General features: G+C 43.3%; 1 protein-coding gene across 9 annotated transcripts in view; it reads left to right on the plus strand.

Moving 5' to 3' along the window:
• Mrtfb (myocardin related transcription factor B) overlaps nt 1–27,246 on the plus strand; it is a 172,178-nt gene that overhangs the window by 70,680 nt on the left and 74,252 nt on the right. The window contains exon 1 of one of the 9 annotated variants that reach the window (XM_075942072.1): nt 18,952–19,806. The exons of the other annotated variants lie outside the window; for them this stretch is intronic. Coding sequence (XP_075798187.1) covers nt 19,686–19,806 — 121 coding nt within the window. The 5' untranslated portion in view covers nt 18,952–19,685. Of the gene's footprint in view, nt 1–18,951; nt 19,807–27,246 lie in introns of those variants that run through there. 9 annotated transcript variants of the gene reach the window in all.

The following is a 27,246-nucleotide window of genomic DNA, read 5'->3' on the forward strand; positions in this document are numbered from 1 at the left end:
GGCTAGGGCAGGGACCAAAAGAACAACAAAGAGGATAAAAGTGCCAAAGAATTGACCCACCGAGACCTAATACGATGCTGCAGAAGCTGAGATTGAGAAGCAGTCTCCCCGTGGACCAGCATAGAGGAGTTAGGGATAGATAACACTCAACCACCTGGGCCAATTCCGGAATGTGCCTTGGGGAAACAGTGCTCTGATCTCAATTTGCTAACTCTGCAGAGGAAAGACGTCTACCTTTCACTCATCCTATACATAAGCATATCACTGTGATAGACCAAAGCTTTGGGGGGACATATTTCCATGACAGCATGGGCAGAAAATTTTTAAATGGTACTTGTAAGTTAAGCTGTATTTAACATCACTGCGAGTTTTAAAAAGAAATGCATCTCAATGGATAGATTTAGTAAAAGACCACTCTATAGGAAGTAAGAGATCCCTGCAAGCCAGGCTAACCTATGGACAAGTGCCTGGACTGTTAGTTCATGTGATGGTTTAAACTGAATAACCCTAACAGGCTCATGTTTGAATACTGTCTCTAAGGATTTGAACTGTTGGGGAAGGTTTAGGACAGCATTTATCAACCTGTGGGTCACAGATCTTTGTAGGGTCAAACAACCCTTTCACAGGAGTTGCTTAAGACCATTGGAAAACATATTTACATTATGATTCATAACAGCAAAATTGCAGTTATAAAGTAATTTTACAACAAAAGTAATTTTCTAGTTGTGGTCACCACAACACAAGGAACTGTACTAAGGGATTACAGCATTAGGAAGGTTGAGAAATACAGGATTAGGAGATGTGACTTTGTTTGATGAGGTGTGTCACCAGAGGTGGACTTTGAGGCTTCAAAAACCCAGTGCTCTCTCACTCCTCTTCCCCTTTTGCTGGTGGCTCAGATGTAAACTCTAAGCTGCTGCTCCAGCACCATGCCTGCCTGCTGCCATGCTCCACACTATGATGGTCATGGACTCTAACCCTCTGGAATGTAAACCCCCAATAAACTTTTTCTTATGTATGTTTCCTTGGTCATGGTGTCCCATTACAGGAGTACAAAAATAGCTAAGACAGTTGACAGTGGATGTCATCTTTGGGATGCTTGTGCCTACAGGGGCAAGGGTAGTTTGTCCTTAGTCATCAGAACTAAGGCGTATATCCCAGTTCAGGCTTGGCAACAAGCACCTTTAATCACTGAGGAACTGAATTCGATCCCCAGGATGTACATGATGGGAAGAGAGAACTGACTGGACGACATCGTGTACACACTAAATAAATCAATGTAAAGACAACAAGCCCTGAGCAGAGTGACCACTGAATGAGGATGAGGTCCTGACCCTCCACTTCTGCAGTGCTGGCTTGTAGACGTGTACTACCACACCAAGCACCATGACCTTTTAAATGTATGTATGCATTTATAAATGTGTCCATAGAGGTCAGAGAGGCCACCAGATCCCTGTAGCTGGAGCTTTAATCCTCCACAAGGGCGGTGTACATTCATAACCGCTGAGCCAGCTCTTCAGCCCCAGCATTACACTTTTAAAAAGAAATCATTATCTCTATTTGTAGCATTATTAATAAAAGCCCAGAGACTGATATTAGGGTTCAATCTGAAGGTCAGAAAAGCAAAACAGCCAGCCACTGGCTGTTACCTCTATCTCACCCAGAAATGGCGATCCTGCCTCCGAGAATCTCAGAATGAGACTGACTGAGAGTTGTCTCCTCCTGTTTTATAATCCTCTCTATTGCTGCTGGGATTAAAGGCATGAGCCACTACCGCCTGGTTTCTTTGGCAAATTTAAAGTGTGGCTACTGGGATTAAAGGTGTGTGTCACTACTGCCTGGTCTATATGGCTGACCAGAGCAACTGTTTTACTCTCTGATCTTCAGGAAAGCTTTATTTATTAAAATGAAATGAAATATCATTACATTTTTTCGTGTTATTTTCACCAGAAAAGCAAGTATTAGGAGGACCAAGAAGAGTCCTATCATTGTTAACTGATAGCCCTGTGCCTGGAGATTTCCTTCACTGCCTCAGACATCTCCTTAGCAGTCTGTAAACGTGGATCTACATCCTTAAAGTTCAAGTAAAGAACTAAGAGGAACTGCAGTTTGAGAGATTTGGAACCTTACAGGTCTGAAAGTACGGAGTGAGCAAGGTCTGACTGACTCCCAAGTTGATTGATAAAGCATGCCTCCTTTCTCAGAGCAGACTTATTTTTATTGGACTCAGGGTTGATTCTGGGTGAGAACTAAGGGGGACAAAAAAAAAAAAACCTAGCAGTGATATTTGGCTTGAGATATTAGCACATCCTCCTGAGCAAGAAAGGCAGATACATGGTACTTCTTGTTCTCAGAAACAGTCTTTAGTATGAGTCTTTTGTCCCTGTTTGGAGCTTCCTCTAAGCCAGGAGTTCATCTCACAATAAGGTTTAGTTACTTGATGTGTGTCCTGGCTGCCCCTGAAGATGAATCTTGTGGCTGAGTAACCTAGAAGCTTTGGGAGAGCACTTCTCCCTCTTTGCCAGTGTTTGCACTGCTCCTCCGCAGCCTGGAGCAGCAGTGTTCTTCCTGATGTGCATATTTTCTCCAGAAAAATAGGTATTGGAAGAACCAAGAAAAGTACTGTCCTTGCTGACCTCAGGCCTTGTGCCCTGCGTTTTCCTTCACTTTTCTTTCTGGGTGTCCTCCCAAACATACACCACTCTGTCCACAGTGCTTCCATGATTTCAGTTTTTTTTCAGCAAAAAATTGGACACCCTGCACAGCTACACATCCCATCATGCCTGAGCTTTGCACAGCTCTCCAGCCTTCCTTCATTCTTCCTTGCACCCAGCACTGACATCTTGTGAACTACCAGCCCCAAACCACAGTTACTCAAGTTTTGAGACTTCCCCTTTTTGTAGGTGTTCTGCCTTTCCCATCCCAGCCTTCTCACCCCCATGCTCCTGTTTGCAAGGTACTGTCCTCCAAACACTCTTACTTTGCTTTGTTCAACTAAATGACTGAGTAAATCTAGCTCCTTAGAAGCAACTTTTGCCTCTGTGTCACACCTGAACTTGTGATCACTTTTCTAGAGTTATAGGCAGTTGTGAACCTTCATGTGGGTGCTGGGAATCAAACCTAGGTCCCCGGAAGAGTAACCAGTTCACTTCTCTACCCAGTCATTGTTTCAGCTCTGTGTTTTGTTTGTTTTGAGAGTGAGTCTTGTATTACCTGGGCTGGCCTTGAAGTCTTGGGGTTTAAGTGATCCTGTTGCCTCAGCCTTCCAAGTAGTGGGAACTGAAGGCATGTGTCACCAGGCCTGGCTCTATAACTTTGTTTTTGAAGTGATTATATGAAAGTTACAGACGTGGTACAAAGAATCCCCACTCTTATATTACATTGTTCTTTACATTCATAGATGTGGCTTGCTTTCTGAACCTCATGGAAGTAGGTTCCAGATGTGATATTTAGTGCTAGACACTCAAGTATGTGCTCACTGAAAATACAGGTACTCTGTTCTGAAGCCACAATGTTAAAATTAGAGTGTGGCATTGACTCACTGCTGGTAACCAACATCAGACACCTCTTGGGTCCCCCAGTTGATTCAGTCATAGCCTTTGTAGAAGAAGAAGTAATAGTATATGTCTTTCTTGTTTTGTGCTCTGATCCAGGGCTATGTTCCAGAGCCAGGTGTCTATTCTCCTTTATTTCTTGTCTTCTGTGATGTCTTTGAAGGTATTGGCCAGTTATTTTTGTGAAATGATCTTTAGCTGGAACTTGACTCCTGACACTCAGTGGTAATAATTTGATCAGGCTATATTCTTCAGCACTCTGCCATGCTGGGAAGTTATTTTTCATTCACTGGGCAGGAAGGTATGGCATCTGTTTAGTCAATACAGGTTACCTTTGAGTTTAATATTGGCAATTTTACTATTTTTCCATTAAAGCTTTCATAATAATGTCTGTGAAGAAATATTTTGACTCTATCTTGTAACATGAGGGCCTGCTTGTGGGGGTTTCTGTCCTGCCCAGTTCCCACAGCCAGCAAGTCCCAAAGAAAATCACACAGAGGTTTCCATAAGTTATAAACTGATTGGCCCATTAGCTCAGGCTTAGTATTAGCTCTTATAACTTATATTAACCCATTATTTTTTTTTCGATTTTCGAGACAGGGTTTCTCCGTAGCTTTTTTTGGTTCCTGTCCTAGAACTAGCTCTTGTAGACCAGGCTGGCCTTGAACTCACAGAGATCCGCCTGCCTCTGCCTCCCGAGTGCTGGGATAAAAGGCGTGTGCCACCACCGCCTGGCTAACCCATTATTCTTATCTGTGTTAGCCACAGGGCTAAGTACCTTTTTCAGCGGGGCAGGTCACATCCTGCTTCTTCAGTGTCTGGACAGGACTCAGGAAGAACTTCCTTCTTCCTGTTCTCATTGTCCCGCCTCAACTTCCTGTCTGATTGTCCCGCCTATACTTCCTGCCTGGCTACTGGCCAATTAGTGTTTATTTAAAACATAATTGACAGAATACAGATAATTCTCCCATACACTATCTGAATATCTTATCATTGTTGGTGGTTCTTGCCTAGAGCAAGAACTGGTCATTAACTTCAGAGTGATGTTTTCTGTTTCTGTAGTTCTGTGCATAGATTAAATGACATCCTACCTTAAGTACAAGCTTCTGTTTCCATCTCTTCATCCATCCTTTCATTTATACTTTATTTCAGCATGAAATTGTGGACTGTTAGTATAAAGTATATAGGTATAAACTGTTGATAATAAGTGTTTTAATGCTAAAGTTATCTGAATTAGTCAGTACGGCTCCGTCAAACTGGCTCCTGTGTCACACTATGCTAGGCCTGTCACTGTGCAAGCACCTATTTGCTCTCTGGAGAAGATGCTCCTGGTTCAATTTATACTTCTCTGCACCAACCCTGAAATAAGCCCTTGTTGTTTGTTTGTTTTTTTAAATTGTTCCTGCTAGTGGAATATTTGTAGACAAGATTGAGAAGTCAGTGTGTTTACTGCTACTTTCCACTGCTCTGGAGCTCTCAGTGAGCAGGAGAGAGCCAGACCTCACATACACCGTTAAACCCTGCCAGCCTAATAAGGCCCCTAGTATCCTGCCCTAGCATTTCGGGCTTCACTTAGCCTCCCCTCTGTGTTTGTAACTCACTTCTCTGATAGGCAGAAACAGATTCCCATTATCAAAGAGCTTTTCAATATTTTATTTTTCTCATTTTTAGCATCTATTAATTGAATGAAATAATAGATTCCATTATGTTTTACACATGTATAGAATATATTTTATTATTTTCTACCTCCTATAATCATATCCTGCTCCCCTTCTCCATCTCCAAGCCTTCCTTCTACTTCCATCTCTTCTGTTTTCATTAACTATTGCGGTTGCATGTAAATGTGTGTGTGTGTGTACATACACAACTTGTTGCTCATCTGTGTAATATTTTAGGGTTTACCACTTAGTAAATCAGCCAATCAGGCACTTGGAAAAGACTGATTCTCCCTCTCTCAGTAGCTCTTCATGGGGGTGGAGTGGGATGGGGTTGTGAGATTTCCCCCATCACATTGGCGTGTTAACTGGTATTGGGTCTTGTTTAGGTAACTTGATTATTGAGAGGCTGTAGCTTCTCATGTATGTCATAGTAGACCTCCTAGTCCTCTGGCTTTTACAGTCTCTCTGTGGTCTATTCTGAGATGTTCCCTTAGCCTTAGAGAGAGGCATGGGCTGCATTGACACTTCACAGTCTGGCTCACTGCATTTTTACCAGTTGTGGATTTCTATAATGCTCCCTGTCCTCTGCAAAAAGAAGCTTCTCTGATAAAGGGTGAGAGCTGAATTTATCTGAGGGCCTAAAGGTAAATATTTATAATGTAATTAGAAATTATACTGGTTTGGGAAGGCAGTAGTAACAGGTTTTCCTCTGGGTTCCATGGGCTCACCAGTCATGAGTAGTTGTCTAGGTTTACAGTACTAGGCATGACTTCTCTCCTGGTGTGCAGACCTTAAGTCCAAGTAGACAGCGGTTGGTTTATCCCAGATCTAAGTGCCATTATTGCATCTTTAGGAACACGTTGCTGTGCTGTAGATGTCACAGCCGGGCAGGATTAGTGCACACCTTCCAGTTCTCAGAGCAGAGGCTTCCAGGGCAGGTCTAGGTCAGTTCCTCAGAGTCCTTTGTTCAAAGTCTATTATGTCTATAGCAATAGGAACTTAACTTCAGATTCTGGGAGGCAGCCAAGGGCAATGATAATAGTTTGTGTTGTTTTGAGGTCTTGGCCTTCCCTGACAACAACTTGAAAGGAGGTTTCTCCTACCTGTTACAGGAGAAAGCCTTATCACCCTAGTGCTATAACTTCATCTAAACTATATGTATGTATGCATGTGTGTATGTATGATATAAAATGTATCTTTAGGTAGCCCTTTCTAACATTCTCATTAACATCCTCTGACCCTTTCCCTCTGTATTGCCCTCTTTTTCCCCTCTCTAATTAGAGCCTGGGAGGGGGGGACGTCTTCTTATGTCCTCCTTTGTAGATTCTGAGTCCTGCTACTTCCCTCTTCAGAGCTCTGTCTTCCCTTGCCTGGCCTTCGACTTTCCTAGTTTCTGTGGTTAGTTCAGGCTATATGCTCACATCTGTCTGTGATTAGTCCAGGCTATGTGCTCACATCTAAGGATGTGAAGCTAGGAACTGTAGATGAGAAATAACATGCGATGTTTGTTCTTCTGGGCCCTCACTCAGTATAATAATTCTAGTTCCAACTATTTACCAGCAGATGTCATGATTTTTTCTTTACAGCTAGAGTGAATTCCAGTGTGCATGTGCACTATGTTTTCATTATTCATTCATCATGGGAAGGGCATTAGCTTGTTTCTGTTTCCTGGCTGTTGTGAACAAAGTAGCAGGCAGTACGGAAGAGCCAGTATCTGAGGAGGAGGTTGTCCACTTGTTGGGGCTGCTCATCTGGTAGATCTGTTTTTAGCTTTTTGAGAATTCTCCAGATTTCCATAGTAGCTGGACCAGTTTGCAGTCCCACCAACAATGAATGAGGGTCCCCTTTCCCCACATCCTTGCCAACATTTTTCTTAAGTTGTTCTGACTGTGGTAAGTTAAAATCTTAAAGTTGTTTTACTTAGCGTTTCCTTAACTTCTAAGGACAATGAACACTTTTGTAATAGTTATTACCCATTTTTATTTCTCCTTTTGAGAATCTCTGTCCAAAGCATTAGTCCATTTTTAATTGCGTGTTCTCTGTAATTTCTGTTAGCCCTCTATCAGATGTGTACCTGGCAGAGGTTCCTCCACACTCTGGACTTCTTCACCTGTTGATTGTTTCACTATCTGTGCACCATTTTAGTCCTACAGGATCTCATTTTTGTCTATTGTTGGCCATTTATTATTACTTTTTAAATTCCATGCCTGTGTACGTGTCTGAGTGTGTGTGTGTGAGTGCAGTGCCTGCCGAGAACAGAAGAGGCCGTCTAACTCCCTGCAACTGCAGCTGCAGGTGGGTGCTGGGGATCAAACTCAGAGAGGAGCAGCAAGCAGTTAAACTGCTGAACTTCTTCTCTACCCTCGGTGTCTGAGTTTGCTTTTTGTTGCTGTGATAAAACACTGTTGAAAACCAGCTTTGGGGAGGAAAGTATTTGGTTTACAGGTTACAGTTCATCATCAGGGGAAGACAAGATATGAATTTGATGCAGGTGTTTACTGGTTTGCTCAGTCAGCTTCCTTATACAGCCTGTGCCCTCACCTGCCTGGGGTGCACTGCCCACAGGCCAGTCTGATAGAGGCCTTTGCTCTGTTGATACTAAGCCATTCCAGGTCCCTCTAAATTGATTGTATCAAGTGGACAGATACTAGTCAACATAGCCAACAAATATCCTTTCTCCTTTTTTTTAACTTTATAATATGCATAAAAGAGACTTAGTACTACTAGTCCATACAGTGTGACAATAAATCAACATTTACACATATAAGCTCTGTGCTATATTATTTATATTCCAGTAAAACTTTTTAAAGTATCTGCTAAGTGAGTGAGTATTTGTTTACATTCTTGTTGTTTGTACCCAAAAGCATATAGCATTGCAGTCTTGCATTGAGAGGGGTTGTGTCTGACTCTGCTCTTTTTTCAGTGTATTGGGTTCTTTGCATTTGTTTATTTTAATTTTCATATGTGCATGGCCTATGTCCTTCCTGATGGACCTTAGCTCACATTCCACCCAACAGAAAAATGAGTTCCCATAGGTTATGCAACCAAGCATGCTGAACTTCTGCATCATTTGATATTTTGCTATGACTTTAAGTTTCTCTGATTGTATGAGTAAGCTAATGAGTAAGGCTGAACGTCTTTTCCTGCTTTTAACAATACTTCAAAATGCTTGATATGTGGGGGATAAATGATCTGATCATTTCTCTGGCAGGTTTTTGAACTCTTTTGTTTTTGAAGCATTGTGAATATTCTTTTTTGGGGATACTTTGGGGCTTTGTTTTAATGTGGACAAAATCTGTCAGTCATCTTTTGCATTTGTATCTTGAGTCAAACTTTGAAAACCTTTTCTCATGTCTAAGGCCTGGAAAACCCCTGATCTTCACTCACAGTACCATACAGCTTGAATTTTCTTCTTCATTTAGATCTGTGAGTCTCTGAGGTTATTGTTGTTTGTCTTTTAAGATTTTGTTATTTTTTAACTATGCGTGTACTGACACACTGAGAACGTGAATGCAGTTGTCCATGAGGGGCCACAGCATTGGCTTCCCTGAAGCTGGAGTTAGCAGGGGCTGTGAGCTTGAGTGTAAGGTCTAGGAGCAGAACCAGGTCCTCCCAAGAGCAGCTGGTGGTCAGATTGTCAAGCTATCTCCAATCCAAAGTTGTTTTTGCCCCTCTCCACTACATGGCTTTTATTTTTATATGTTTTTCTGCCTCTCTTAGGGTGTTTTTATTTTTTCCATATAAACTTAACTGTCAGCTTGTCTGTTTTTATTGAAAAACTACTAGGTATTTTTTATAAATCTGTAGACTAACTTAGAGATCTTTATGGTTCTTAGTTGTCTGTGTATGAGGACTCCCTTTCTGTTCAGTCCAACTTGTATGTAGTCAAGCACTTCATACATTTCTTAGTTAATTAATAGGAATTCCCCCCCCCCTTTTTTTTCTATTGTTGATGCCTAATATGTTTTTGCTGTTGCTCTTTGTTTTCATTGACTTTTTTGAGACAAACTCGCTGTATAGTCTGGGCTAGCCTGGAACTCATGAGAGTATCAGGCTGCGGTGCTTCTGATGCTTCTGGTGGCCTTGACTACTGTGTAAGTCTGTCCCACTCCATGTGTGGGTTTCTTAAGTCTTTATGTTTTTCCTCCAGTTAGGGGAATTTTCAGGAATTGCTTTTGCAGATATGTTTTCTGCTCCATTATATTTCTGCCATTTATGACTCTAGCTGAATAACAAATAGCCCTTAACACTCATTTGTACGTGTGTATGTATAGGTGTGTCAGGGCAACTCTTGGGAGTCACTCTTTCTTCCCTTTTGTATCAAGAGTAGACAACAAGCACCTTTACCCACATGGAACAGTTTTTACTGTGATCTGTGTGTTCTGCTGTCTGGATCACTGCCCCACATTGTCCTGATCTGTAGTGCCTTGCTGTCCCCCACAGTGCTTCAGTCCTGCTCTGAAAAAGCCTCCCTCGGCTGCTGTTAAGGGGCCTTTTTAACAGATGAGTAAGTGTACCAGTTTGTGTTTGCTCAGCTTTCTAAACAGTAGGAACTATCACATGATAGGGTTATCATAGTTGCATAAAACGTTTTTCTCTTTTCTTCTACAAATACTATTGTGGGGTCTCTTAAAAACATTTATCAAAATGCAATTGGCATGCAGTAAATTACTAGTGTTTAAAGTTTCGAGTTGAGGAGTTTAGGCATGTACACTCTCTGTGCCATCATCAGCACAACCAAGATAAGATAGCCAACACCTTCATTGGACTTAGAATTTCCTCCTAACCATGTGCAGTGCATTCAGTCTTCTTCCCACTGCAGTCCTCAGGCAGCCACTTGTTGACCGAGGTTTCTCCAGCCCAGTCCCAAAGAATCACACAGAGGTCTACATCAATTAGAAACTGATTGGCCCAGTATCTCAGGCTCTTCTTTTTATTTATTTATTTATTTTTGTTTTTCCATTCAAATATTTACACTTCCTTTCCTCCTCCCAATCCCCTCCCGCTCCCCCACACCACCTCCTCCCTCTCCCTCCCTGCTTGAGAGAGGGCAGGGAACCCTGCCCTGAGGGAAGTCCAAGGCCCTCGCTTCTATAGTCAGGCCTAGGGAACTGTGCATCCATATAGACTAGGGTCCCAAAAAGCCAGAACATGCTGTAAAAACAAGTCCCAGTGCCTTTATCAATGGCTTCTCAGTCAGCCCCCATTGTTAGCCACAATCAGAGAGTCTGGTTTGATCACATACTCATTCAGACCCGGTCCAGCTGGATTTGGTGAGCTCCCATTAGAACAGGCACAATGTCTCAGTTGGTGGACCAACACCTCACCATCCTGACTTCCTTGCTCATCTTCTCCCTCCTGCCTTCCAACTGGACCTTGGGAGCTCAGCCCGTTGCTCTGATGAGGGTCTCTGTCTCTATCTCCATTCGTCGCCAGACGAAGATTCTGTGGTGATTATTCAAGGTAATCATCAGTGTGATAGTGGGGCAAGGACAGTTCAGGCACCCTCTTCTCTGCTGTCTAAGGACATAGCTGGGGACATCCTCATGGACACCTGGGATCCCCTTTAGGGCCAAGTCTCTTGCCAACCCTAAAATGGATCCCTTAATGTAGGTATCTTCTTCTTTGTTCCTATATCAGCCCTTCCTCCATCTCCACCCTCCCACTTCCCTAAGCTCTTGCCAGTTCTTCCCTTCTCCCTTCCCTCTCCCCATCTCCCCTTCCTCCAACCTCACCCCCCCCCATGCTCACAACTTTTGCCTGGCAATCTGGTTTGCTTCCGATTTCCAGGAGGATCTATATATGTTTTTCTTTGGGTTCACCTTGTTATTTGGCTTCTCTGGGCTTCTGAACTATAAGCTTAATGTCCTTGGTTTATGGCTAGAGTCCACAAATGAGTGAGTACATACCATATTCATCTTTTTGGGTCTGGGTTATCTCACTCAGGATAGTGTTTTCTATTTTCATCCATTTGCATGTAAAATTCAGGATGTCATTGTTTTTTACCACTGAGTAGTACTCTGATGCGTATGTGTTCCATGCTTTCTTTATCCATTCTTCCATCGAGGGGCATCTAGGTTGTTTCCAGGATCTGGCAATTACAAATAATGCTGCTATGAACATAGTTGAACAAATGCTTTTGTAGTATGATTGGGCATCTCTTGGGTATATTCCCAAGAGTGGTATTGCTGGATCCTGAGGTAGATTGATTTCGAATTGCCTGAGAAACTGCCACACTGATTTCCAAAGTGGTTGCACAAGTTTGCATTCCCACCAGCAATGGATGAGTGCTCCCCTTACTCCATATCCTCTCCAGCAAAGGCTATCATTGGTGTTTTTGATTTTAGCCATTCTGACAGGTGTAAGATGGTATCTCAAAGTTGTTTTGATTTGCATTTCTCTGATCGCTAAGGAAGTTGAACATGACCTTAAGTGTCTCTTGGCCATTTGAACTTCTTCTGTTGAGAATTTTCTGTTCAGTTCAAGTCCAAATGGATTAAAGACCTCAATATAAATCCGACCACACTGAACCTGATAGATAGTCAGGCTCTTCTTATTAAATAATTGTTATAACTTAATTATTAGTTAGCCCATAATTCTTGTCTATGTTGACCACGTGGCTTGGTACCTTTTTCGGTGAGGCAGTCACATCTTGCTTCCTCTGTGGCTGGGTCATAACTGCAGACTGAGCTTTCCTCTTCCCAGCATTCTTGTTGCCTCGCCTTTACTTCCTACCTGGTTGCCGTCATTCCACCTGTACTTCCTGCCTGGCTACTGGTCAATTGGCATTTTATTAAAAATAATACAAGTAACAGGATAAAAGACCATTGTCCCACAGCAACCACTGGTCTGACTTTTATTCCTGCTAATTAATTTGCATTTCCTAGAATTTAATAGAAACCAAATCATGCATATTACATATTAGGATTTGTTTATTTCATTGAGTGTGGTTATCTTGTTTTATGTAGCTGAGTAATATTCTCTTGTATGGATATTTCAAAATTTATTTGTATATTTATGGATAAATGACTTTACAGTTTTTGGTTCTTATAAATGAAACTTCCAGTAAAGTTCTTTTAAGAAACTTTTCTTCAAAAGTTAAGTGTAGGGGGTTGAAGAAATGGTTCTTGCAGAGGATACTAGTTGAGTTTTCAAAACCCATGTCAAGCAGTTCATCTCCTATAACTGCTGATCCAGCAGATTGGATGACCCTGCTGGTTATCACACGCATTGCACTCTAGTATACATACAACAAAGCACGCAATACCTACAATTAAAAATAAAACAAATTTTGTTTTAATAAGGTAAGTGTATACCTTTTATATAACCATACCTTATGCAAAAGAAATTACTGTAAACATTTATTCAAAGATTACAGTCAGTGTTCAGGGGGGCACAGAGGAGCTTAGGTCAGAAGTATAGTGAGTTAGCAATCAGATTATGTAAGGAGGCAGGAGGGCCTGGATTTTTCCTGGCAGAATTTGTCCTATGAGGGAGACTTTGGATATCAAGAAGTAGAGTGCCTCTCTAAAGACTGAGGGCCCCCAGTTTCTCACTAGAAAGATGAGGGGTGCTAGTGCAGTGTAATCTTGAGAGCAGTGAGGTACTGAGACCCAGTGTTGCTGATTCCAAATAGCATGGACAAGAGAAGGCACTCCTGTGGGGGCCACCATGGCTCTCTCTGGAGTTGGGATGGCATTTTTGGCTCCTCGGGCTCTTCAGCTTCACCTTCTATCTCTACCTTTGCCTCCTGTGTGACTCAGTAGGATGGCACTGCACAGACCATGCCTTGGCTTATAGACCACTCTCTCCAGAGTCATATGGTGCACTGCTCCCAAGCTGAAGTTACACATAGATCTTGATTTCATTCTTACTGGTGTAATATTCCTGAGTTATGTGTAACCGTGAGTGACAGGTGAACTTGTGTTTTGTGGCACTTATATGGATACAAAACAGAAGCTCCTTCGTGCTGATTTTTAAACCTACAGCATGAATGAGAACAAGGTTGTACTTACTGACCTACGTTAAAGCTTCCTGCCGTGCCAGCTCAGATGGGACTGTCACTTTGCTTTCTATAGGTGTGACTGTCATTCAATTTCTTTACTATTTGCCCATATTTGGTTACAAAATAGCTGTCCATGTCACTACAGAGAATTTTTTTCTAGGTTTGAGAAATGAAAACACAATTTAAATTTTTTATGAAAGGACTGGAATGATGTCTCAGTGGTTAAGAGCACTGGCTGCTTTTGCAGGGGACCCACCCAGGTTTAACAACCAGCACTCAGTCTGGAATTCCAGATCCAGGGGATCCAGTGCCCTCTTCTGACCTCTTTGGGTACCTGAGTACACACATATGTATACACACACACACACACACAATTAAAAATAAATTAGATTTAAAAAAAGACTTCTTTATGCGTGAAAATGCATGCGGTCCGAGTACAAACACTACACTTTACGCATATGTCCAAGGTGCATGTTTGTTTTCATATTACATAACCTGCTGATGTTACATATTCCTGAAACATGACTAGGAAAGAACAACTGTGACATGGGGCATTGGGATGAAGAGGGTAACTCCACTATCAGACTTCCTTACTATTCCGGCAGCCACTCAGCATCACTGATCATAATGTTATAGCTGGCCATCCCATCTTTGCTGGAATTTGGTCCTCTTCACCTTCCTGTCATCTCTTACATCTTGTATGACGTTTCAAACCTGAGTCATTTCATTCTCCCATCTCTTTATGGCTGTGATGTCTTCTGAGAACTCAAGAGGACTGGCTAGAAGAAAATCCAAGGAGAGCTCCTAGTTATGAATCTTCCAGTCACTGTGTTATGTAGCTGCAAAGCTTAGAAACAAGGAAAGGATTTGAATGGCTTCTTTGAGCATTCGTGAGTGTTCTGTCGTCTCTTGATTACCATATGACGACTTGAAGCCAGATTTAACATGACATTAGACATTCACGAGTCAGTGTTGCCATGGAGCAAAGCCCTGTAAAGAAAGAGGTAAGGCTGAGAGTGAATAGTGGGGGATTCCTTGGCCATGCACTATTCTTCACCCTGCTCCACCACTCTGAAGAGAGGTTTTGTTTTTGTTTTTAGAATAGGTCTCACTTTGTAGCCCAGGCCGGACTGAAACTCATTGCTATCCTCCTGTTTGAGTTTTCCAAGTGCTGGGATTACAGGAATGCACCACTATCCTTGACAAAAATGTATCATTTAAATGATAAGGATAAAGACTTTAAGATTATATTTCAATGATAGCACTATTTTAATTTTAATATTCTTAAAAAAATTCAAACTCACCATTGGACATTACCCTATCTATTTAGTAATGGCCTTATGGTTTCATATTTCAGAGTAGTGTTTGTTGTGTTAAAAGGGAAGAAAATAAGGACCGAAATTTGTTGATGTAGAAACATGGTTCCCTTAGAAGAAAATTCAAAGTGTATCCTCCACTGAATTCTGTAAGTGTGTCCAGTGTGCAGGAAGCCATTGAGTTCACCTTTCTCCAGAGAGCAAAAAGCCAAGGCCTCTCCATCTCCATCAGAATCCCATTGCCTCTTCATGTTGTAGCTTTCAAAGGGTTTGCATCTGTAGAATATCCCGTTCTCTCTGGGTATGGTGTCATCCCAGCAGGAATCTTTTTATCAGCAGTTCTGTGGGCCTCCATTGGTTCTGCCAGGTTTTGCTGTGGGTCCCTTGGGCCATGTTTGTTTGTATCTGATTCCTGAAGCCTTTCTTGAAATGTTGCTACTCTAAGCCACACAGTTTTTTCTCATGCTTATTAAATATCTGTACTTGGTGCTGGGGAAATTGACTTGATTTATGGCAGCCTCTTTTAGGGCTAAAGTGCTCTTTTGAGCATACATACACACAAACACTGGTAAGACAAATTTTTCTTAAATAGAAGTAACTTTAATCACATAGCATATCATTTGAAGTTAAATGATACTCGTGACAGTAGCACCAATTGACAATTGAAAGTGTATAGTGCATGAGGCAGGAAGAAGAGCAAATCCTTTTCAGAGCAGTTCCTGTGACAGTGCGGACTTTCCTGCTAAAATAAAGCAAGGTTCTTTCTCCTCTCTGTTCAATCCAAAGATTGGTGTGAGGTCCTAGCAAGGTAGCTGCCCTGAGACACTGGGTAGTGAATCAGGTTGAGATATCCCCTGTGCAGGGCAAAGCTACAGCACTGACTGTGGGTAGTGATGGGTTGTACCGACTCTGGAGGACAGAGGGAAAAGAGGGTTGTAAATGTAGAAATGAGAAAACAAGCATGAACCTTAGGTGTTGGGCTGGACATTAGAAATGTTGGGGTGAATTTGTGTTCTTCACTGTTTATAAATAAATACAGATATATATATATATGTAGATAGATATAAATATATATATATATATCTGAATATAGATGTATTTGATATCTCTTAATATAGAGAAATGTGAATGTGTGTGTGTTACATATAAACACATACAGCACATCCTAGCTCTGTGCACAGAGAAGTCCTGGAAGAGTGACCACACCAAACATTCAGACCCTAGTTCCTAAAGGGGACAGAAGGACAAGGTGGACCTGAGACTTGCCAGAGGACAATCCCAAACTAGAAGTCCTGGTCAAATAGAGACAGTCCTGTCACCAAACAGATGACAGTCACAGGTGCAGCCTCTGGAACAAAGCAGGAAGCCATGAGACGCTATAAATGGTAATATATGCTTGCTGTTCATTTTCTTACTGTTGGATATACCTCTAATATAGACGGTCACCAATTTATGATTCTACGTATGAGTTTCCAGATGTACACGGTGTAAGAGCCACACATAGAAAGTAGAAAGCATGCTTTGAATTTTTGTCTTTTCCTGAGATACGTGGTCCAGTTCTCTTGTGCAGAGTTAGGCAGCGGCCGAGCACCACCACTTGCAGTCAGCCCAGGATTACCAGGAGTGATGACACGCCATGGTGCTGTGCCACTGTGGTGCCCTGCAGACTGGGGCAGTGCCGAATGCACTTAGGACTTAAGAGTATGTTTTGTTTAAAATCAGTTATCAGGACATACACTGTACGTACAGATAGAATGATTTCCTTGCCACACTGCATCGCCCAGTCTTATCTCAGTGACACAGCACCCAAACCCAAACCTCAGGCTCTTCTGTGCATGCCTGCGGCCCTTACAATTCAGCCAGAGAAAAGAGAGACCAAGGGAGACTGCTCCAGACTGAGGACACCTGAAGAGACTTAATAGCTGAGTCACGTGGGGTCCTGCTTTGGACCCTTTGCTATCTGGACAGTTTTGAACTTGGATGGGATTTGTGGGTGGATTGGTCAGCCTTGATCTCTCAGTACTGGTCCTTATGCTGTGGTTCAGTCAGAAGGTGTACTGTGTCTAGGAACATACACACCAGCATGCTTTTCTTTTCTTTATTTATTATGTGTACAATGTTCTGTCTGCGTGTGTCTGCATGCCAGAAGAGTACCAGATCTCATTATAGATGGTGCTGGGAATTGAACTCAGGACCTTTGGAAGAGCAGCCAATGCTCTCAACCTCTGAGCCATCTCTGACCCCTAGGAACTTGCATACCAGCATTCTTAATGAGGTATTGTATCAGAAATGATCACAGAGAGTTTGGGGAAGTGCTCTGTGAATTTGAAACTATTTCAGATGTTTTGAGAAATAGCAAAACAAAATTTTTAGATTGCACCCATTACTAGAAAAATTGTTTTCTGAGACGTTAGCATAACCCTGCAGTGGACATTGTCGGGGTGTTGGAGTGTTGATATTTGCACAGAGACAGTGTGGCTACAGAGGATCCTTCAAAGAGCCTTTTACAGTGTTTTACATTTTAAAGTGGTGAACACAGCTTGAAATATGCTCAGTTTTTGAACCTACAGACTGAAAACATTTGCGCAGCCCCCTAGGAAAGCACATGCCTGGCTGTTGTCTTCAGTGTTCTTTGTGCAGAGTACTATAAAATGTAAGCCCTAGAGCTGAGCTTATTTTTTTTAATTTTTAAATTTGTTTATTTATTAAAGATATCTGTCTCTTCCCCGCCACCGCCTCCCATTTCCCTCCCCCTCCCCTAATTAAGTCCCCCCCAACCCGAAAAGCAATCAGGGTTCCCTGTCTTGTGGGAAGTTCAAGGAACCCCCACCTCCATCCAGGTCTAGTAAGTTAAGCATCCAAACTGCCTAGGCTCCCACAAAGCCAGTACGTGCAGTAGGATCAGAAACCCAGAGAGCTGAGCTTATATGGGAGTCTTGACTTCTGCTTGTGAGATAGGCTGTCTTTAACAAAGTATTTGGTTTTCCTAGGCCTCAGTTTTCTCCTCTGTAAATTGGGTTGGTAATATTGAATTCATAAGAATACCAATGGGCTAACTGATTGATAAATAAGCAAACAAATAAATCACTTAGACTTGGCACATAGTGGGCACTAAATAAAGTGGTGCTGCTTCATAAAAAGTTAAAATGCTTTTATAAATCAGTGTATTGTGATCTCTCACCAAGAGCAGAGAGGGAGGATGAGTTCTGCTTTTAAAGCTGTCTCTAGCTAAAGCCTAGAACTAGGGACTATTCTAGAAGAAAACAGGCAGTGCAGTGTGGTAAAAAAGACTTTTGGCTTTGGATAACTGCAAGTTTGGTTCAATTCCAAGCCTGCTTATGAGCCTGGCCTTGATCCGTCAATTTCCGTGGCATTCCTGTCACCGTAGAGGTCAGCTGAATTCCTGGGGTAGCATGTAATCATATGTACAAAACACCAGTAAGCCCAACTAAACAGCAGTAACTCCTTGTTACTCATTTGGAAGGACAGGAATATTTATCTGGAAAATGGGTCCAGGGACGGGACAGTAGCAGAAGATTTGCTTGAGGGCTGTGCGCAGTGTGATAGACGCCTCCATGTGTGCTGAGGTTTTTAGACTGCCCGGGGCGGCTTCTGTTACTGCACAAGGAGTCTCAGTTGGCAAAAAGCATGTCGTGTTGTGTAATCCTGTCCTCCAGAGATGGGGAGATGGCGATCTCTGCATGACAGTGTGCATGGAGTGCATGCTAGCCTTGGAACCAGGGGCAGAGGATAGGGTGCTTCCTCCAGACCCTTCTGTGTAAGCAGGAAGAGACGCTTCTGGGCGCAAGATGTAAACCTTTCTTCAGTCCACAAAGGGCCATGCTGCATGTGTAACTAAAATATATCTGCATTTTCTCTTAGAAATGTGCTTCCTTTAGAGGCTTTTATATATATCTTCCATTAGTGTTGCCTCATCAGTTGGGACAGGGTTGCCAGCCATTTTCTCATGGTTTCTTCCAGCTTAGCCCTTCCCTTGACTGTGCACACGTTAAAAACTCAGGCAATAGATTCCTTATGGACTCAGCTCCATGGGCCACTGCCCGTCATTTGATGGCACATGGTTTGAACTCTTAAAATGAGAGTATCGGGTCTGCTGGTGTGTATTTGGTGTGTATGGAAGCAGACGTTTCCACATTGCAGGAGTTTCCGTTGTAGACATTTCCTGCCAGAATGCCCCTTGCATGTATTGGCAACAGCCTGTGCCTTGCAGGGAAGGTGTTCCTGTTGTGAAATGAAACTTCAGCCCTTCACTGGTTGAATCTGTTAGGAAGTCTACGATATCGGTGGCATTGCTTTGTACTTGGGAGGACTATTCTCCTTTAAAAAGAAAAAAAAAAAACTGGTGATTTTAGCTCTCTATGCCGACTAGCGGCACAAAGGCAAACTGCTGCTCTGCTGGGCTCTCAATGGCCAGGGAAGCAACTGTGTTTGCAGTGCCTTCCTGGCGCAAAGCCTTGACTCTCTCTCTGCCAGGGATAGCCCTGTACAGCAAAGGGCTCCCACAAAGGAGCATGGGAGTGATGTGCTGGTAGCATGTTTATTCGGTGTGACGTCGGCTTTCTTTGGGTGCCCTTGCCGCTTGGTTGTGTAGCTAGAGAATTTCATGAGTAACACACGTGCTTGTCCGGCCGGTTTAAAGTGTTGCACTGCCCGAGGCTTTGCTTAGAGAGCCTGGAAGAGACTGTAGGCAGCATTCCATCTTCCTGCTAGCAGCAGAGGTTTCTCTATAACAGCTAGAGGTTTTATTTTTAACTGTTTGACTCAGTGCTCGTCAGATGATTGGGACCATCTAGCTACAGATCAAGCACAGAGCGGTGCGTGGGGGAAGCTGGAACGGCAAAGGGAAAGAGGATGGCTGGGAAAGGGGGTGGGATCTTAAGAGTCGTGCCTCGCAGGCTCTGCCTCCTCCCAATGTGGAAGAGAGTTAAGGGCTCCCACCCGCTAGAGTGTGTCTGCAGGTCAAGCTGGGAACTCTAGGAGAATGGCTGCCTTCTGCCACTTAGAGACCTGATTGCCCTGTGGTTAGTGTGCTGTGAGGAGGGAGCAGGACCTGAGTATTGTGTGCTTTCTGCTTCCTGAAAAGCAAGCTTCTCTCCCGCTGGATGCTGCTTGTCTCCAGAAGCCTCTCACCATGATCGATAGCTCCAAGAAGCAGCAACAGGGCTTCCCAGAGATTCTAACTGCTGAGGATTTCGAGCCTTTCAAAGAAAAGGAATGCCTTGAGGGGACCAACCAGAAGAGTCTCAAGGAAGGTCAGTCTGTCTCTGGACACGGGCAGGATGGCCATGCTCGTATTCCTGTCACCTTGGCAGCTGGCATGCCGGTCTGCCTACCACGTCTGTCTGCTTACCATCCGTGTGTCTGTTGTCTGTTCACTGTGACCCTTGCACTGTCCAAGTTCTGTGTGGTGACAGCTGCCTTCAGAGAGCGAGTGCTGACAGACAGCGACTCAGTGGTTTGCAATGGGCATTAGGAATCTGTTTCAGTTAAATCTGTCTTGATTTGTTTGTTCATTTTCCCCAGTTTGGAGGTTCTTCCCCCCCGCCCCCAAAAATGCCTATGGTTTTGCGAGAGGCCATTTCCTTTTCATTATTAATCAGAACATTGCTTTGTGTTTACAATCACCTAATTCCAGGAAAATTAATTGTTACTGATTAGCATGTTGGCTTTTTGTTGTTTAGCAACAGAAAGGTAGCTGGCTCTTTCTTACTTGAGTCCTGAAATGATGAGTCAACTGTGTGTGCATTATAAGCATTTTTGCCTTAAAAAGCGCTTTGCCTAGTTTGATTTTTTTTTTAAGCAAACAAATAAGCTTGAGCATGCTACTGTTGGTTCTCATCGTCAGTGAGCGCTGCACTGATCAAGGAGATGGCTAGGGGTCTGGGAAGTGCTGCTCCTGTTTACTCTCCTCTTAGGGCTGAGAGCATCCTCCATCCTCCATCCTCCATCCTCCATCCGAGACCTCAGTGCTGCTCATCCTAATGCCCACTCAGCTTTAAAACTGGTTTTCTGGTCCTCTCTGGGAGGCTTTCCGTTCTCCTTGCTCTCAGTTCTGTCTGCAGACCCCTCCTGTTCTCTCCAGTTTCTGTTCCTCTGTGAGAGACCTCATTGCCCTGCGCAGCACTGGGTGCTGCCTCCACCCTTTTCTCTCAGATGGTGAAGGGTGAAAGTGTGGTGGCGGACTTGGGAGTTGAACTGCCTGTGGCATTGGGTAGAACAAACATCTAGGTCACAACAGATAATACACAGTGAAATAAATATCAGTAACTATTGCTAAGAACTGAACAATAGGTACGTTCTGCTTACGTACGACATGTGCTACTGCAGAATGTTAAGAAGCCAGTGCCAAGTGAGCTTTTAGGACACATGGAGACTCATGGAGGGGGTGGAAGGCTTAAAGTTTTAAAGCATGCATTGATAAACAGTTTAAGAATTCGCTTTGCATCATTTAAGACATTTAAGTGTCATTTCCTTTTAATGTCATCTATTTAAAAAACACTTTGTGTGCTTGTAAGATCAGGCAAATTGGAGAAATAAAATGATATCAGAATTGTTGAATGTGGCTTAAGGAGCTTAGGATGCAAGGATCAAAAACATGAGGTAGGGGACTGCAGGTATGGGCATGTGCCTAGTATAGGAAAGTCGTAGGTTCAGTTCCCAGCACCGTACATACATAGATGCCTGCATACGTGAGTACATGGTAGAAGGATCGTGACTGATTGATTACATAATTAAAATCTCCATGGCAATCCTGGGGGTTATGCAATGCAGTAAACAGTGCAGCATTAGAAGAGCAGAGATGGTCTGTGGGGTGACAGGTCTTTAGGTTCGCGCCCAGTGCAGCATCACTTTTGTGACCCTGGGTGTGTTCACTGCTCTGTACAACAAAGAGGAGCAGTCTCCACGTCCTTGCATGTACACAGGAGACTGAGGCAGTGTCGGTGCCGTGCTCATGCTCATCCCCTGTAAACCCTTTGCTTCTATGCAAAACTTAAAGTTTAAGAGCCAACATAATTTTTCTCATAAAGAAGTGGCCTGTGTTTTCAGAAATGTACCTCATAAAGAGGTAGAGGAGAGAACCTCATGTTTCAAGAGAGTCCACAGAAATGACTGATAGTGAAATTCACATCTCACTGGAATTGCATGAAATAGGGTTTTGACATGCTTACTTATCGGATCATGTTTTCCCACTGATTTTCAATAGTAGGGGATGAGAGTCAAGTGATACAGCCAAATATCAAATCAAGGGTAATCTGCTTCCTCAGACCTGAATTTAGTCGGAACAGAAAAATGATTTTTTTTTGGAAAACTCCTTTATTTGGGTCATATGAAAATAACTTGTTCCTATGAAGAACTGAACCCTGAAAGTCAGCCCCAGTACCAGCTATGGGTGCATAATAAGGTGATGGCTGTGTATTCGCCATTCGTGACCTGGGAATCAGGTACTGTCCTCCTGTGCATCAGTTGCAGTGCTTCTTGAGAGAGTTACTGGATGTCTAAGACTGACTTCTGAAAATGCTTCAAATCTAAGTGGATCCCTTGCTGTTTTGGCAAAAGAGGTGAATCTATAAATGATTATTAATAATGCCTAATAGTTTATCTTTGTGTGTTAAGAGGCACTTATTGAAGGTAGTTATGATTTTCACTTCAACACTGTTGGATTTTTCTACTCATTATTAAGAAGGTTGCATTTGTGTCTTTGAAGACCCAACCTATAAACTCTTTACACACCTCCATTATCAGATCATAAGTTTCTAGGCAGTGAATGGCTCATCTGATTCTAGTGACAGGACCCCCAGCCTGGTCCCTCTGATATTGTGGACTTGTGTCTGCTGTAAGGGCTAGAAGTCTTTTCCAAACTGTTGACAGTGCTAATTGGCTGAAATTAATATTGGGCTACTGGGGGTGGGGTTCAGATTTTGTAAGCAAATAATCAAGGATATAAGGATTTTTGTTTGTTTATATTGGGAAAGCAAGATGGTTCAGTGGGTAAAAGTGTTTGCCTCTGAGACTGACTGCATGAGTTCAATCCCTGGGACCCATGTAGTGGAAGAGAACTGACTCCCACAAGCTGTCTTCTGACCTCTATACTCATGCCATCCACACATGTATGCACGCACACACACACACACACGTACGTACGCACATACAACTTTATAGAATTTTTGCAATACATCAACAAGTTTAGTATCATGTGGAACAGTTAAAGCTGTACCTCCATCTCATCCAGGGGATACATGGTTAGTAAGTGTTCTACCAGTGAATCACGCCCCCAGGCCAAGGGAAAAGTTCCCCATTGGTAGTTGCTGTAGATACGAGGGAATCAGTTGAACAGCAGAAGATAGCACCACACTCTGCTAATGCTTACTGTTGTGGGAACATTTTGGTAAGTCCCAGTCAGGGTGTGTAGCTGGAGAATTTTGCTCCTTTCTGCTCTGAGTGAGAAGCAGCAATCGTCATGAATTCCCTGAACAGAGTCAAAATAGAGCATTCCCTTATACCCATTCCCTCTGTGAAAGCAGTGGAGAATCTTACCATCTACCTCATCTACAAGGGCTTTGAACGTTTTCTAATTATGCGCAGAACACATGAACTTAAATTTACTTAGTTCTGCAGCATGACAACAAAAGAAGTGTTCATAGGAATTTCCAGGAATAGCCAATAAGCTGAGGTTCTTTATTTAATTCAGATAAGCCTCTTACTGAGTTGCCATTGAAATGAATGATAGACTGTATTCATCAAAGGCAAAGTGGTAGTACTTGTAGTAAAAAGGGAAAAGTAGAATTTGAGATGAAGAACTCTTTGCTGTTGGAGATAAAATGCCCAAGAAAGAAAGCTGGATTGTGTATTTGGGTGAAAGTGCCTTCACGACCCCTCTGCATCTCACTCAGCAGACCCAGCCAGTAGCTGACGTATCCCAAGGCAGCTGTCCTTTGACAGCGTTCCAGTGTCTGGGCCCTTTCACTGGTCTCACCCTTTGGTACTGAGGTGAGGAGGGGTTTCCGAGCTGAGGGAACTGCTAGGTGAAGTGTGAGTTTGTGACGGTTTGCCGAGGGAACAGGCAATGCCGTGCTGGAACATTAGATTTGCTTAAGGAAAGAAAGAATATTTGTCTGAGATATTCTAGGGAATCCAACCCAGAAAGAGAAAATAAGCAAGATAAATAACTTTGCAAAAGCACTTAGCTTTTTTTGTGGCAGAAATGAAGTCATGAAATCCTGCGGGTGTTTATCTGTCAGCCAGCCCAGCAGCTTACACTTGCAGTCCCAGCCGCCCCCAGGCTGAGGCAGAAGGACTGACCTGGACAGCATGGAAACCTTCTCAAAAATGGGGCAGAGGGTTAATTAAAAAAAAAAATTTAAAGCACTGCCTTAGGACACAGTCACAGCAAGTCTGCCCAGACAGCGCGACCTGAGCCTTCTGTTCTTCAGCTTTGCAGGCCAAAGCCTCTTAACATGTACTCCCTGATTCCTTCCCTAAAGAAAGTTAATCACACCACTCCTAAAGTCCTAGCGCTTGGGGCGCTGAAGCAGGAGGATCCATGAGCCTGGACTCAGTGAGGCTCTGAAAATACTTGGTCCTCCTCTGCACACCCCCAGTGACTTCCTGGAGTCACTGACATTTCACCAGAGACCACTGTGTTGAACATCTGTCCTGACATCATGATCTTAATGGTTCTTGGGGATACAGTCATCTATCCTGTTTGTACTTAACCTCAAGTCCTGCACCCCACAGAAATGGTATCACTCCACAGACATTTCTTCCTCTTTCTGTGCAGTGTGGGACCTGAATGTAGGGCCTGTCCATGCCAGACAAGCATTCTGGGACTGAGCTCTAGCCCCAGCCCCGCAGCTCTATTTCAGGAGTATTGTAGCCACCCACCCTCCTTTAAACAAACAGAGGATATAAATCAGTCGTGCGGACTCAGTTAACCCAGTGTCGGAAAGGGCAAACACATCACCAAGGCGGAGCGTGATCCCATGTCATTCCTGTTCCAGACAGAAGTACTATCAGCACTGTCTCTCACTGGCCCTCTTCTGCTCTGCTTCAGCTGGTAGTCTTTCGCTTAAGCCGGGATACATAATGGATTGCTAAGGATCTTGAGCCCTAGTGAGAGACACACGCAAGTAAATGGCCAGTTTAGACAAGACGAAGATGGTAAGTCACTTGAATATGCTCCGTGTGTAGCTCAAGGACATGAATTTTACAGTACCTGTTTTGATTTCTCTGGGAATTTTCACTTGTTTTCTGTCTTCATTCAACCAACTGAAAGTACCATACATGTGAGTTATTATTAAATTAATGTTTAATAAGTAAATTTGAAAAGATGCAGTTTCATATTCAAGTGACTTAGCATGTGAATGAAGAAAAGTCCCTTTCTCAGGCATGATTCACTATTTTCAAATGGGTGTATGCTGCTTTTGAGATGAAGCTATATAGTCTGATTTTTATTGAAAATCATGGTTTTTGATTTTCGTTTTGGTTTTTTGAGACAGGGTTCCTCTGTGTAGCCGTAGCTGTCTTGGAACTCACTTTGTAGACCAGGCTGGCCTCGAACTCATAGAGATCTGTCTGCCTTTTCCTCTGCCTCCTAAGTGCTGGGATTAAAGGTGTGCATCACCACCACCCGGCTGAAAATTATGTCATTTAACAAAAAGGAAGTGCTTTCTACATAGGACTGTGGTAAATGTTGTAACCCTCCGTAGCCATGGCATTCTAAAAGCTTATATAGGCTGAAAATTGGGAAGCTAAGATGACAATATAAAAGTCCAAACACATGTAAATACACACACACACACACACACAAAGACACCAGAAGAAAACTACATGTGCTTTGGTCCAAGTGAGCCAGTTAGTCCAGCCTGTGGAGCCAGCCCCTTTTCAGATGCTTATGGTCACCTATCTCCATGTTCTTCCCAGGCATCTTATTTCTTACACCACACATATTCCTTCAGGCTTTCCCATCTCAATGCACATCACCTCTCTTCAACCAGTGCTCACACCAAGAGTAGCCATGAGAGTGAGTCACCAAGTCTGTCCGTCCTTTCTCAGAAATGCATTCTCTCAGGCACAGAATCGCAGCACTGTGGCCCAGCCTCCCAAGGGATCTGCTCATGTGGAAGAGTTGACCTCACTCCACTTCCAACAGTCCTGCACCCCTGCTAGCAAGAGCCATCATGGTGAAGTGCAGACCTGTTCAGCTGTGCACACTGCTCAGTGCCTCTGGTAGCAGTCTGCTATATATAGATTTATTCCCCTATAGGGGAGTAAACCCAATCCCACAGTGTCTAGGGCCTGCCCTGACTCCAGAACTTCTCCAGGAGGCCTGTGTTGGCCCTGGTCTAAGCCACCACAGCACAGTCTCCCTCCCCTCCTCCAGTTTCACTCCGGACACCAGACACTGCTGCCAGGCCCTGTCTAGCCCACCCTCTCCACCCTTATTTGGACCACCATTGTCCAATATCCATCAGCATTCTTCTTATAAATCCACTCCTTCTGGACTCGAGAGTCTCGGGGAAAGAGCTGAGTTTACTCTGATGCAGGGCAGGATGTCATCTCCTGAGGTGGGTCAGCAGAGATATTTGTGCACAGGCTTCTGGGGTTGCCTTGATCCCTTCACCTAAAAAAGGAGAATCCCATCAGACTCACCCCTCTGTGATTTGGTGAGTCCCAGGAAAGTACCTGTGTGGACCAGCAGATGTCACCTCACCATGGTAACATGACGGTTACTGGAACACCAGTCTCATTGAAAAGTCTTAAGAATAGTGTTCACAGCTTTGGGTTTTCAGGTATTTCCTAATGGTGGCTTTCCAAGGCTGTTGGTTTTGAGCAGGAGCTGAATGGTGAGGAGGGCTCAGCTTAGAGTTTGTGTCTTCCACAGCAGCCACTGTTTCCACACCCTGGAGGCTGGAAGCCTAGAGAGCTGGACTTCGGATTAGCAAGCCTTCCCTTGCATACAGTCAGTGTGGTCAGCAGCACTGCTGAGGGAGGTTGGTGCTACAAGAAAAGCTCAATGCCATGTAATTCGGTTAACATTTTTTAATGAGTTAAATTTTTTTTAAAAAACAATTACTTGTGGAAATGCCTTGATTCTTCTTCTGTTTCTTACTAGTTTACATATGAGAATAGATATGTACTTAATTTCTCTGAAAAAAATAAGTATCTGTGTCCACCTCGTGGCTCTCCTGGGAAGGGAGCTGGGTGATGACAGAGAAGCTCCCTGTAGGGCCTGCTGTGCAGGAAGTCCTCAGTGGTGGGACAGCACGGGGAACCAACCCCACTTTGCTTCTCTTTTAACTTGGGGGCACAACCAGACTGGTTTCTAGGCTGCTGACACAGAAGAACAAAGAGGCAGGCAGTTTCCTAGCTGTCTACTATTTCCGAGTGATGAACCTTCCTTTTAGGTAATGTGAATTCACTTTGCATCTACATGGCAGATTTTAGCATCCTTGTTCATTGGTGCAAATTGCACTTTTTCTTATTTGTTTTAATGGAAGATCACTGCCAGTCGATAGTCCGTCTTACAATCTAAACACCAGTCAACAATCTTTCTCCCTGTGCACACCCTGCCATTGTAATACCAGGAAGGTAATGAACTGTTGTGTAAAGGACAACGGGGTGACTCAAGTACAGCCACTACCTGGATCATTATGCATAGTTGCTGTGCTGTTAGAATAACACAGATCATAACA

The sequence above is a fragment of the Microtus pennsylvanicus genome, chromosome 11 (genome assembly GCF_037038515.1).
Source record: "Microtus pennsylvanicus isolate mMicPen1 chromosome 11, mMicPen1.hap1, whole genome shotgun sequence".
In the NCBI taxonomy this organism is placed as follows: Eukaryota; Metazoa; Chordata; class Mammalia; order Rodentia; family Cricetidae; genus Microtus; species Microtus pennsylvanicus.